The sequence below is a fragment of the Juglans regia genome, chromosome 14 (assembly GCF_001411555.2).
Source record: "Juglans regia cultivar Chandler chromosome 14, Walnut 2.0, whole genome shotgun sequence".
NCBI lineage: Eukaryota > Viridiplantae > Streptophyta > Magnoliopsida > Fagales > Juglandaceae > Juglans > Juglans regia.
Window position 1 is genome coordinate 28,536,087 of NC_049914.1, and position 12,208 is coordinate 28,548,294.

Here is a 12,208-nt window from a genome sequence, read left to right on the forward strand (position 1 = left end):
ATTATTCTATCAAGAAATCTCCTGTTCATCACGTCCGATGCCACTTTTACTCTGAAGGTTTATCATTATATTTCCCCATAAGTTATTTAATTTTAAAATACCATGATCCGTATGGACAGCATTGAAGAGGAATTGCAATTTGCATTGTTGCATCTGTGATGATCTTCCTATTCTCTATTTCTACTACCACCCTTCGATAAAGTTCGGATTAAGGTTCTCCTTAAAATGACCGACTAAAAGCTCAAACAACAAAAACAAATCTAAAAGGATCAAAACATCACTAAAAAAGAGAGTTCGAGAGAAAGATGAGAAGGGATGAAGGAGGCCTCAGAGATCTTGGTGGATAGGAATCATCAGGTGGAGGATTCTTTATGTCCCCTATCAAGAGTAGCAAATATCGTTTCTCACATCAACGGCCTCCTACTCAAATCTCTATCCATCAATCGTAACCCTTAAAAAAAATGTATTCCAATTTATAAAACTGAAACTCGATTTCTACTTTCATTTAAAAAGAACTAAAGGAACGAAAAATCATCTATATGAAGATGTTGTCAGAAGTAGCTGGTTGTGAAATCATATACCAAATATCAGTGGGAATCCGTCTGATTTTTCTCATCATTCAACATCATTCATATCCAATCCTTGACCATCCAAATAATCTTTAGAAATCAAAAACAAGAACACTAAAATAAATAAATGAAATTAAAAAAAAAGTTTTATAGTTGTGAGTTTAGTTGAAATAAAAAACTCATCACTCCCTATTTCTTTCCATCCCATCTGGGAGGCCAGCCGCTTACCTTTATCCATAGAGATCCAGATTTTAAAAAACACAAAAAGCGAAAAAAAAAAGATGAAAACACAACCTTTGATTGAATGCATAGCCGGCCGGAATGGGAAGGGTGGGAGATGATCTCAAAACCAACCAAACGCCATTAATTCATCAAAGCACGCCGAACCAGTGAAGAGAGACTAGTTTTTATGCTCCTTTTATAGAAGAAAAGAATGAGAAACCCTAGACAAAGAACGAGTAACCCTAGGAAAAGAGGGCTGGCGGCGGCGTTAGGGTAACTATAAAGTTGTGACTACTGGTATGGGCTGTATTTGGGCTTTCTAGACCAATCCGGTTCTGAAAAAGCCTTTTGCTCGATAATTTGATTTATAGTTTTGGTTGCAGTTGGGCCCCCAAGGCCCATTTGGGTAGAATTTAGGCGATCTTATTCTGAAACAATATTTGCTCCATTTCTACGAGAGTAATGCCACTCATCATTTATTTTTTATCATCTTTTCATTATTTTATAATATGATATTAGATGATTAGATATTATTTATTATATTTTATTTGTGAATCTATTATTTAATGTTACATTATGGAATGATAAAAAGATGAAAAAATTAAAGATGAATAGATTTTTCCTTTCTACAATGCCCAATAAAACAGCTTGTTTTTATGTAAGTTTCACAAGAGATATTACTAATTTTGAAAGCATATTAGTGCATTTTTACACTCTTTTTCTATGAATTTATTAGCGAAAACTAGATATAGTCCCGGATTGTGCAAGCACTGAACACTCATTTTTTTTTTTTTTAAAAAAAAGTAAAGTCTAATGAGACAGAGAAGAAAATGCATGCCAAGTGCTTGAGGAAAAGTTCCTTAGAATAGTTTTGTATTCCCAGATATTTTCTACACACTGTGCTGTGTATAGTAGTGACTATTTATAGATTATGTACATAACAGAATTGAATTGAATGACCACTAATATTGTGACACCTAGCAAGTCTATTTATTCTCTCTATTACAATGTGATTTGGCAAAGCCATTCTCCAATGCTCTAAAATCTTCATGCTTTTCTAAAGGTGATGTATGTGCCTTATTATCACCCCTCGATTCAAGTGGCACTTGTGCAAGTGTGAGACTTGATCGAAGAAGTGTGAAGTGAGTCATGGACAGCGGTTCGGTAAGGATATTAGCTATTTGGTCTTTGCTGGAAACAAATGCAACATGCAGCGATTTGGCAGCAACTCTTTCACGGACAAAATGATAGTCCAATTCAACATGTTTTGTCCTGGAATGCAGTACTAGATTCATTGACAGATATGTGGCGCCGATGTTGTCACACAATAGAGTGAGAGGTTCCGAGAGACCAACACCAATTTCTTTTAAAAGTGACTGCAACCAAATAATCTCACAAGTAGTATTAGCAACTGATTTGTACTCGGCTTCGGTAGAAGACCGAGCAATAGTGGGTTGCTTTTTGGAGCCCCATGAAATTAAATGATTTCCAAGATAAATACAGAAACCTCCAGTGGACCGTCTATCATCAAGACACCCAGCCCAATCAGCATTAGAAAAAGCAGTTAGTTTAGTAGAAGAAGCCGAAGAGAAACATAAGCCTAGCTGACGTGTATTATTAAGATACCGAATAATACGTTTAACAGCTGACCAATGTGGAAGATGAGGATTATGCATAAATTGACAAACACGATTTATAGCAAAAGAAATATCAGGACGAGTGAAGGCAAGATATTGAAGACTCCCTACAACACTACGATACCATTGTGGGTCCTCATATGTACAACCATCCAAAGCAGTGAGTTTTTCTGAACTAGACATGGGCGTAAAGACTGCCTTACAGTTGTGCATATTAGTTCTTTTGAGTAAATTAGTAATGTATTTGGTCTAAGACAAGAATAAACCCGAGGACGACCTATGAACTTCAATACCCAGAAAATAATGTAACAAACCGAGATCCTTGACTGGAAAATATTTACTCAAGCTAGCAATAAATTGCGAAATCAGTAGAGGATTCGAAACAATGACAAATATATCATCTACATATATCAGGAGATAAATGCAATCAGAGCCAGTGCGGAAGATAAATAACGACTGGTCAGCACTAGAACACCGAAAACCAAGAGTAAGTAATTTGTCACTAAGTTTAGCAAACCAGACTTTAGGAGCCTGTTTTAAACCATAGATAGACTTGTTTAACTTACAGACGTGAAGAGGAGAATCTGGATTCACAAACCCAGGAGGCTGTTTCATATACACTGCTTCCTCAAGATCCCCATGCAAGAATGCGTTTTGTATGCCTAGTTGGTAAATAGCCCACTGAGAGGAAACAACAACTGAGAGAAGAAGTCTGATGGTAGTGGGTTTAACCACTAGACTAAACGTCTCAAAGTAATCAATACCCTGTTGTTGATGAAATCCTTGAGCCACAAGCCTGGCCTTACGCCGCTCAATGGTCCCATCGGCATGACATTTTGTTTTCAAAATCCATTTGGAGCCAAGCAGATTATAAGTAGTGGATGGGGGAACAAGATGCCACGTTCGGTTTCGCAACAAAGCATCTATTTCAGTGGCCATGGAAGATCGCGACTCATGGTGTTTAGAGGCTTCAGTGAATGATGTGGGTTCCTCTAGAACTGAAGAAATAGAAGATGATTCAGTGAGTGAGACTGTCGGCTTGGGTGGAGGCCATGGAATGGTTCCATCCGTGCGCTGACGAGGACTAAGAGAGTGTGTCTTTGTTCGAGTCACCACGTCGTGTTTGAGAGGAGAGGACGAAGGCTCTGTTTCTGGAATGGGAGATATGTTGGCGGTGGATGGAATGTTTGATGTAGAGGAGATGACTGAAGGGGATGTTGAAGCCCTAGGAGAAGTTTGATAGACTATCGAGTCCGAAATAGTTGTTGGGGAATGAGTATGGGCTAAGTGAGGAGTCAGTTGTGGGCTCAAAGATGAATTATGAGTGGAAGTCGTAGTTGGGATCGTGAGTGGGCTGAGAGGCATATGAGATGGAGGTCCAATAGAGTCAGACGGAGTGAGAGACGTAGATGAAGATTTTGGTGTGGGCACAGAATAGAGTTTGGGTGGTTGAGAGAAGGGAAAAATAGTCTCATTAAAAATGACATAATGACATCCCTAGAAATAAATATGCAGCCCGAATCTATGTGGAGATAGAGATAACCTTTGTGAGTTGGACTGTAACCCATGAACACACATTCTTTAGACTTGTAGTCCATTTTATGAGTGTTAAAGGGCTGTAAATTAAGCCAACAAGCACATCCAAGCACTTTTAAAAAAGAGTAATCTGGGACTTGACCCATTAAAATTTGGAATGGAGATCAATTTTGAAGTAGTGGAGTGGACATGCGGTTTATTAAGTAAGTGGCAGTGAGAAAAGCCTCAGCCTAATAAGTTTGAGGAACTGATGCATGAGAGAGTAAGGCAAGACCCATCTCCACAATGTGATGGTGACAACGTTCCACACTCCCATTTTGTTGATGAGAATATGGACATGTAATGCAATGAGAAATTTCAAAATTACGAAAAATGGATTGAAGGGGGCGAAATTCACCCCCTCCATCTGTTTGGACCGAGACAATATTGTAGGGAAATTGATTTCACACAAATTGAATAAAAACAGTAACAAGAGAAGAGACATTGGACTTTAATTGCATTGAAAAATACCAAATAAACTTTGAGTAATCATCTACATTGGAAATAAAATAACGAGATCATTTTGTGGACAAGGTAGACGCAGAACCCCATACATAAAAAAAACAATAATTGAAATGGATAGTTGGATCGATTTGGTGAGGAATGATGAGGTAGGGCGTGTGCTTTAGCCGAAGTGCATGTAGAACAATGTTGAAGAGAAATTGACGTGTTGAGAGGTAGAGAATATTGATGTAGGATGAGAGATGTTGTGCGAGGACAGAGATGACCCAACCTAGAGTGCTAGAGCTGAGCGGTTGTACGAAGACCAACATAAGCTTGAGGAGAAATGGAAGACTGAGGTAAGCACATACAAACCGTTCTCAACATGGCCCTGAAGAAGCACTGCCTGGGTGAATGAATCCTTCACATAGAAAAGACAAGAGTGAAATTCAAAATAGATATTATTATCTTGACAAAATTGACGAACAGAAAGTAGATTCCGAGAAATAGAAGGAACATGTAATAGATTATGTAAAAGAAATTTGCCAGTGTTTGAAGAAAATTGAGCCAAGCCTGTGTTGTGAATAGGAAGACTGGAACCATCATCGATGCTCACTGTTTCAGGGCCTTGATAAGTTGACAAGTCCAAATTAAGGTTCTGTAATTCAAATGTAAAATGATGAGAAGCAGCCGAATTTGGAAACCAAGTATTCATGTTAGAGGGAGCTGGAGTAATGGCCGTATAATTAGCCATAAGTGATTGAGGTGGAGGAGATTGATAACACTGATCAAAACGATAGAAACAGGTAACCGCATTATGACCCCCTTTTTGACACACTTGACAGAAAATCTGTTGGAAAAAGGAGAGAAGGAAGGTCGGGTCCAGGAAGAATTCCATGACCATTATGACGACTGCGAGAAAAATTGTTACGACCACGAGAGAAAATGGAGTGACCTGATGGTGGTGTTTTGACAATGGTATTGGCTGTGATGGAGGTGCCAGATAAGAGAATGTTGATTTGATGAGAAATGCGAGACTCATAGTTTAAGAGATAGATGTGGATCTGATTTGAAGAGAGTGAGTCAGGTCGTGTTGTGAGAGAAGTGACCAAAGACTCATAATCTGTGCCTAGACCAGCTAAAATAATGATGGAGATTTCAGAATCAGCTAAGGGATGGCCCACAACATTCAGAGTAGTCGCAAGAGCTTTCACTTTGTTGTAATAGTCGGTGATTGAGTCAGATCCCTTTTTTATAGTAGCGAGTTGAAATTTTGTTTGAGTAAGATGAGCAGTCGATTTTGCTGCAAAAAGGTCGGTGAGTGTTTTCCAGATCTCAGATGTAGTAGAACAATCTATAACTTGAGCTAAGACCGAATCAAATAAGGAAGAGTTAATGGCCGAAATGACCAACTGATCTTGATGAAGCCATTGAAGATGAACAGGATTAGGAAGATAATCAATGGTGGCAGGCGGCATGAGAAGAGAACCATCAACATGTCCGAAGACTTGATGCCGCTTCAAAAACGGCACTATTTGCGCCTTCCAAAGGAGAAAATTTTCAATGGTGAGTTGAATTTTTACAAAATTACTAGCAGAGTTAAGAAGGGAGAGAGAATTAGAAGTATCGTTTGATTTTGATAGAGCCATGAGTGTAAAACTGTAAGATGAAGAGAAAAGAGAAAAGAACAAACAAAAATGTATGAAGGACAGGGTCCGTTAGGCTCATGATACCATTATGAGACAAAGAAGAAATGCATGCCAAGTGCTTGAGGAAAAGTTCCTTAGAACAATTTTGTATTCCCAGATATTTTCTACACACTGTGCTGTGTACCGTAGTGACTATTTATAGAATATGTACATAACATAATTGAATTGAATGACCACTAATATTGTGACACCTATCAAATCTATTTATTCTCTTTGTTACACTGTGATTCGACAAAGTCATTCTCCAATGCTCTAGAATCTTCATGCTTTTCTAAAGGTGATGTATGTGTCTTATTAGAGTACACTATTGAAAAATTAATTTTTTTATATGTAGATCCCATATTTATTTAATTTTTTTAAAAAGAGTGCGCAATGTTTCTGCATTCTATGACTACAAATATTATTTCTTATTAAGAAAACAGATGGGAAAGATATCGCTTGTTATTGTTTAACAGAGATCCGAAAAAAATGCAGAGAAAAATTGGAAAAAAAAATATACGAGCATCTATATCCGTATATAAAAAATGTATTATCATGAAAGATCTGAAATCATCTTATACCTTACAAGTTCAATGCTCATACATGATCCTGCCACTCCCTCCCACTCATTCACGACACTCTTAAGCCTCTAAATTTAGAATGTAGTAATAGACTTGCAGAGGCAAAAGTTACTTTTCCCTTGAGGTTTATAAGCATCTATACAATAATGAATAAACCATAAATCCTGAATGACATTCTTCGCTCCACTATTAATGGTGGCCGTGGCAGTCTTGACACCGCTAAATCACATAGCAGTAATTGAAACTGCTAAAATTCATACATTAACTGATCACCTTCTGTTTATCTTTCAAGGCCTGAGCTAAACCGGTTTCTTCTTCATCCTTCAAAAATGTCCTCAGACACCCATTGATGATACGCGGTGCTGCTCCATCACAGAACCTTTTAGCAAGATCGACAGCCTTCACAAATACTCATATATGATTAGGTATATACATAGAAATTGGCAGGAAAGTACAACAAAGCAAAGACAGAGCTCAAAAGGAAATCAAATTGACTATATTACCTCATTAATGACAATCTGGTGCCGCGTCCCTATAACTGTAATTTCGGACATTGCCAAATGAAGGATACACAGCTCCAAAATTCTGCCCGCTGGCTCACTCTGCAGCATATAACTAAATAAGATGCGCAACATTTCTCAGTAAATTTTAAGAGACAAAAAAAATGACAACCCTGTAATTTATTTCTTCCTCAGCCAAATTAAAGACAAAAAGAAAGGTGGGGGGAGAACTCTGTACTCTTATTGAAATGTCAAAACTTAGAAGAATTAAAAGGGGAACCATCATGGAAATTGCCAACATTTCCAAAATAAAAGGTTATGAAAATGGACTTAACAAGAAACTAAAAAGTAATTATCTCTTGGGCTCAGCTAGGTCTCTCTCTCTCTCTCTCTCACACACACACACACACACCCAGCTGGTTCTGTAACTATTATATTGCTGCTACCTGCCAGTTCTGTTAGCGATCCTCTTTTTTTGATCAGTAGTTCTTTTAGCTACTATCCCTTCCAAAGAAAGAATATAACCAGCTATCCAGCCTATGCCCACGCACAAGTACCATAAAAAGTAAAGCGTAAAAAATAAAAATAAAAGGTAAAACTGGCATGAAGAAAAGGCTATGCATGTATCAAAATTTAAGTGAGAACCTCAATGCTTTTTTTTTTATTTATTTTTTTATTTTTTATAAAAAAGAAGTTATTTATAGACATCTTTACCCTGTCCAAGTCATAGAGTTGAACAAAATGCTAAATAAGCACGTGTTCACCTCAGTGATTTGAAAGTGGCCCCAAGAAGTGCATAAAAATCTAGCATGTTAAGTTCAGGACACAATAGAACTGGGAAATCAACAAAAATTACAGATGATGGTTGGCAAATAATTTTAGGTATGAATTTTACCTAACAAGAAACAACACCTACAATTGTTAACAAAGAGGTCTGCATTAGCAGGAAATTGGAAACCAAGAATCTATAACACTAACTGTTTCAACCTTCCAATTAGGAGGGGCAACTTTATCAATGACAAGCACATGACTGTCCCATCTATCCACGACTGCAACCAAAAGTTTCCTTGTAAATCTGCAACACATCATGAAGGCATAGTAAGCTCTCTCTCTCTCTCTCTCACACACACACACACACACACACACACACACACAAACATATATGCATGCACACACGAAATATTTCAAAAAGACATGCTCCACTTGCTGTAGATAGAAAATGTAGTTCAGAAGGCTTACCGCAAAATCAACTTGCTGTATACCAACTTTGGAGGAGCTGCAAGGACTTCTGCTTCTAAGATACAAAAAAAAAAAAAAAGAAGTCATGCCACTAAAAAGAAAATGACGAAGGAAAATAGAATCATGAGCAGACATAATAAAAATTGTAACTAAATCTAAATGCTAAGAACAATTGCACATACAAAGCCATTGCTTACTCAACATGCACAAAACTATTGAAGTAGATTTGCCTTTCTAGTACCAGAAAAGGTCATTCCAGCACAGAAGTAGAGCAACATAGCGACATAGAGGCGTCTTATAACTTCATGAGACATGAGAAGTGATAAATTTTATGTGCAAGCCCTGATAACTAAAACAAATACAATATTCTTCAATAACAGCAGTGGAAAATGCATACATTCCCAAACCTCCAGAATTCCCACACACATTGACTGAAAATCATCATTACACAATAACTAAGCTTAAGATCAATTCTAATTACAATGGGAATTCGAATTATAGTCTTTGGAACATGGGGATATTTAGTTACAGTCAGTAATGTCTACTTAGAAATCTAGTATGATGAGCGCATGACTGTACATGCAACTTAACTTGCGTGTAAAGTTACTTGTTGTTTCCAACTTGAATAGAAAGACTTTTGGTAATTTAGAAACCATGGTACCAGCCCCAAGGACCTATGGCCTCTAATTCCAATCTAGAATGATAATGGAACCAACACATCTGAACACAAACAATTCAAACTTACACAAAGATACATAACATTTTGGGGTGTTTTTTTTTTTTGAGGGGGGGGGGGTTGTGGAGAGGAGAAAAACATTCTATCTAGGGAAGCAGTCATCGCTGTCTCCAGAACCTCCATCAATTAATTTGGAAGCAAATTAGCCAAGCAGATGCAGAGATACAAACAGTTCTAAAATTCACTAGCAGTCTGAAAGGGAACTCTAAAATTTATGCCTCGGGCCGAAGACGAAGAGATTACATGGTTTTTTAAACCTTTTAAGCTAGATAGCATGAGAGAAAGACTTACAAATACAGTTGATTCAGTGAATTAGCACTCAAATCCAATCTTTTTTCTAGCAGAAGTTTAAACATTAACCAAGGTCGTGAAAAATTAAATTTGTGACATGCTTACCGATTGCAGATTCTTTATCATTGTTGCGTAGAAGTTCGTCTGCTTCTTCCATTGTTTGTACCGTGACAGGTGGGCCTCCAAAGCTCATGTGGTTGTATGCCAACAAGGAAGCGTTGTCGAATTCATATCCGGGTTCTGAGAAAACCATAGAAGATTTTGAGAAAAAAAAAACTTTTTTGTATGGGAAAGATTGGTAAAATAGTTAGTACCTCGCCGGGCATTCATTCGCTTCTCAAAAAGCCGAACGGGGTCCGATCCTTCTAAACATGCCGCATAAACTATTGACCTGAGATTCATTCAACCCCACCAAAATAATATTAAATTTGACTTCATCAATAGAGTTTGGAAATGGAGTAATATCACAAGCATTCTCCCCTGCAGTTCCTTATTTTCCCGAGAAACAAACCCGCGATAACGATAAAAGGGAAGAGGAAATTCAGAAAGGACTTAACAGAGCGAGCTCTCTGGCGGCTCTTGGACTGCAAAACCTGCCACTCTTGTCAATCTTTGGTAACATATCTCTGGAATAAGAAGACGTTGTTGAGGTTGAGAAAGGATCGTTGGGTTTCTCCAGAGCTTCTTGTTCGACGGCGAAAGCAGCTGAATTTCGGAGGATAGAGGTTCTTCGGGGGCACGGAAAAACTAGAGCCGTGTTCTTGGCCCACAAATTGCATTTGAGAATGGAGGTGAGCAAAGGGTATTTTCCTACAGAAGAAGGAGAAGAAAGCTGGGAACTGAGCCCAAATTGGGGTTTTAGAATTGGAGGAAGAGGAGAAGAAGAACAAGTATGGCTAAGAAGAAGGGAGCTTCCTTCCATAGCTGCTTCGGCTAAAATGCCTCTTGTTGGTGGTGGTGTTCTTTTCCCAGAGCGCGCTGTGGAAAAGATTTGAAGATAAAACTCTATTCTCTGGTGTACATTTGTCGCATGTCAGGGTCTTTAAGAGGGTTTTAGCAAGGGATATTTTCAGTCCCCCATCCCTGAAAAAAGTCTACGCACGTCGTCGTTTCGACCTGACGTCTTAAACGGGCGAAACTGAAACAAAAACTAAAAGATATAAACACATTTCTGGAGATTTGGACAGTGAATTGAGATGAGATGGAAATTGAAAGTTGAATAAAATATTATTTTTATTTTATAAATTTTAAAAAATTATAACAATTAGATGATTTGAGATAAATAGCCATAAAAAAGTGGTTATTTAGTACAATTTATAATTTTTTTCCCCTAAACTAGAAACTGGAATGATTGTTAAAAAGTTATATATAGGCTTATAGCAGTGAGAGCGTAGGCATCGAATTTTATATATATAGCTGCGTTCTATTGATTGGGGTTGATGTTTAAATCGAAGGAAGTAAAGTGAAAGGTGATTATGCTTGAGTTCTGTTTGTCTGATTGTGTTTGCATGCTTGATTGAGTCCATGCCAGATTGATCGAATGCTTTTTTTTTTTTTTGGATAACCAAACTTTCATTGAAGAAAACATTACAAAGCAGCTTGATCAAACCAAAGAGCTTGATCAGCACAAGCAGGTACATAATCCCACCACATTTGAATGTCCTACTACATTCCAAGCATACCCCATTTCCATCTCGAGGTACATGTTGAATTTTGACCTCCGAAAACCTTTGCATCAATTCTTTTGCATCTTGAATCAAGTTGTCATTCCATGAAGATGACTCTTGTGTAGCTTGCAGATCCTGTACTAGCAATAAGCAATCTGACTCTATGATCAATTTTGGTATCCCAAGAGGAATGCAAAGCTCTAAACCTCTTAAAACAGACAATAATTCAATAGTTGCAGTCCCATCCACTTCCTCTTCTATTTTACTAGCAACCATAACAATCTTGCCGGTATAATCTCTTAAAACCAATCAAACTCCTGCTTTTCTTTTATCCACAAAAACTGCCCCATCCTCATTGAGTTTTAGAAACCCCGTTGGTGGTAAGTGCCATACACCTATGTTCCTTCTGTCAGTAGCATGTGAAAACCTTAAATCATTGAAAACCTTATAGATAGTCAATGCATGATTCACGGCCTGTAATGGTTCCACCAAGAGTTTCTCCATTTGCATCTTGTTTCGCCTAACCCATAAGCTCCAGCCTATCACAAACAACATAGTAAAATCTGTTTCATTTGCTTGAATCAAAACAAATTTTACAGTGTCCATAAAGTTCATGTCAGAATGGACCTGCTGCAAAACTGGTAAAAACTTCTTCCATGTACTACTCACATGAGAACAAAAGAATAAAGCATGAGCCACATCCTCCTCAGTATCCTTACAAAAACAGCAAGCATTTTCAACTTCCACATTTTTCTTTCTCAAGTTATTTAAAGTAGGCAAAATATCTTTACATGCTTTCCAAGCAAAGATCTTAATCTTTCTTGGAACCTTCATCTGCCATAATCTCTTCCTCAGTCTCTTATGAAGCATACAAGTTGAGCTTTCTCCCTCGCAACTAACACTTAGTTTTGGATCATACGATAGGCACTCTTAACACTGAAAGTTCCATTAGACTCACCTGTCCAAATCCATTTATCCATATAAACATTACTGGATAACCTTATTCTAATAATATCATCAGCCACCATTGGATTGAAGAGAGTTCTTAATTTGGGAAAATCC

At 37.7% G+C, this 12,208-nt stretch overlaps 1 protein-coding gene and 2 non-coding genes across 4 annotated transcripts; all 3 read right to left on the reverse strand.

Moving 5' to 3' along the window:
* Positions 1–323: 323 nt before the first annotated feature.
* On the reverse strand, positions 324–418 carry LOC118344606. The gene has a single exon (XR_004798386.1). It is a non-coding gene; the product is annotated as a small nucleolar RNA SNORD24 (small nucleolar RNA).
* A 128-nt stretch (positions 419–546) lies between these two features.
* LOC118344636 lies at positions 547–625 on the reverse strand. Its single transcript, XR_004798415.1, has one exon. It is a non-coding gene; the product is annotated as a small nucleolar RNA R12 (small nucleolar RNA).
* A 6,024-nt stretch (positions 626–6,649) lies between these two features.
* On the reverse strand, positions 6,650–10,498 carry LOC109003687. Of its 2 annotated transcripts, none has more exons than XM_018981950.2 (7): positions 10,037–10,498; positions 9,794–9,870; positions 9,585–9,719; positions 8,453–8,507; positions 8,201–8,288; positions 7,217–7,315; positions 6,650–7,112 (listed from the first exon to the last, which is right to left on the reverse strand). In XM_018981950.2, the coding sequence occupies exons 1-7, from the start codon at positions 10,399–10,401 to the stop codon at positions 6,975–6,977; spliced, it is 957 nt and encodes a 318-aa protein (XP_018837495.1). In that variant the 5' UTR covers positions 10,402–10,498; the 3' UTR covers positions 6,650–6,974. The 2 variants fall into 2 exon arrangements, with proteins under 2 accessions (XP_018837495.1, XP_018837486.1); XM_018981941.2 differs by having other exon boundaries at positions 8,192–8,288.
* Positions 10,499–12,208: the final 1,710 nt, after the last annotated feature.

Coding starts and splice junctions, on each gene's coding strand:
- LOC109003687 (XM_018981941.2), bottom strand. CDS start 10,401: ATGGAAGGAAGCTCCCTTCTTCTTAGCCATACTTGTTCTTCTTCTCCT. Junction 9,720..9,793: donor GCGAATGAATGCCCGGCGAG/GTACTAACTATT, acceptor TGGTTTTCTCAG/AACCCGGATATGAATTCGAC. Junction 7,316..8,191: donor CTAATTGGAAGGTTGAAACA/GTTAGTGTTATA, acceptor TATATGCTGCAG/AGTGAGCCAGCGGGCAGAAT.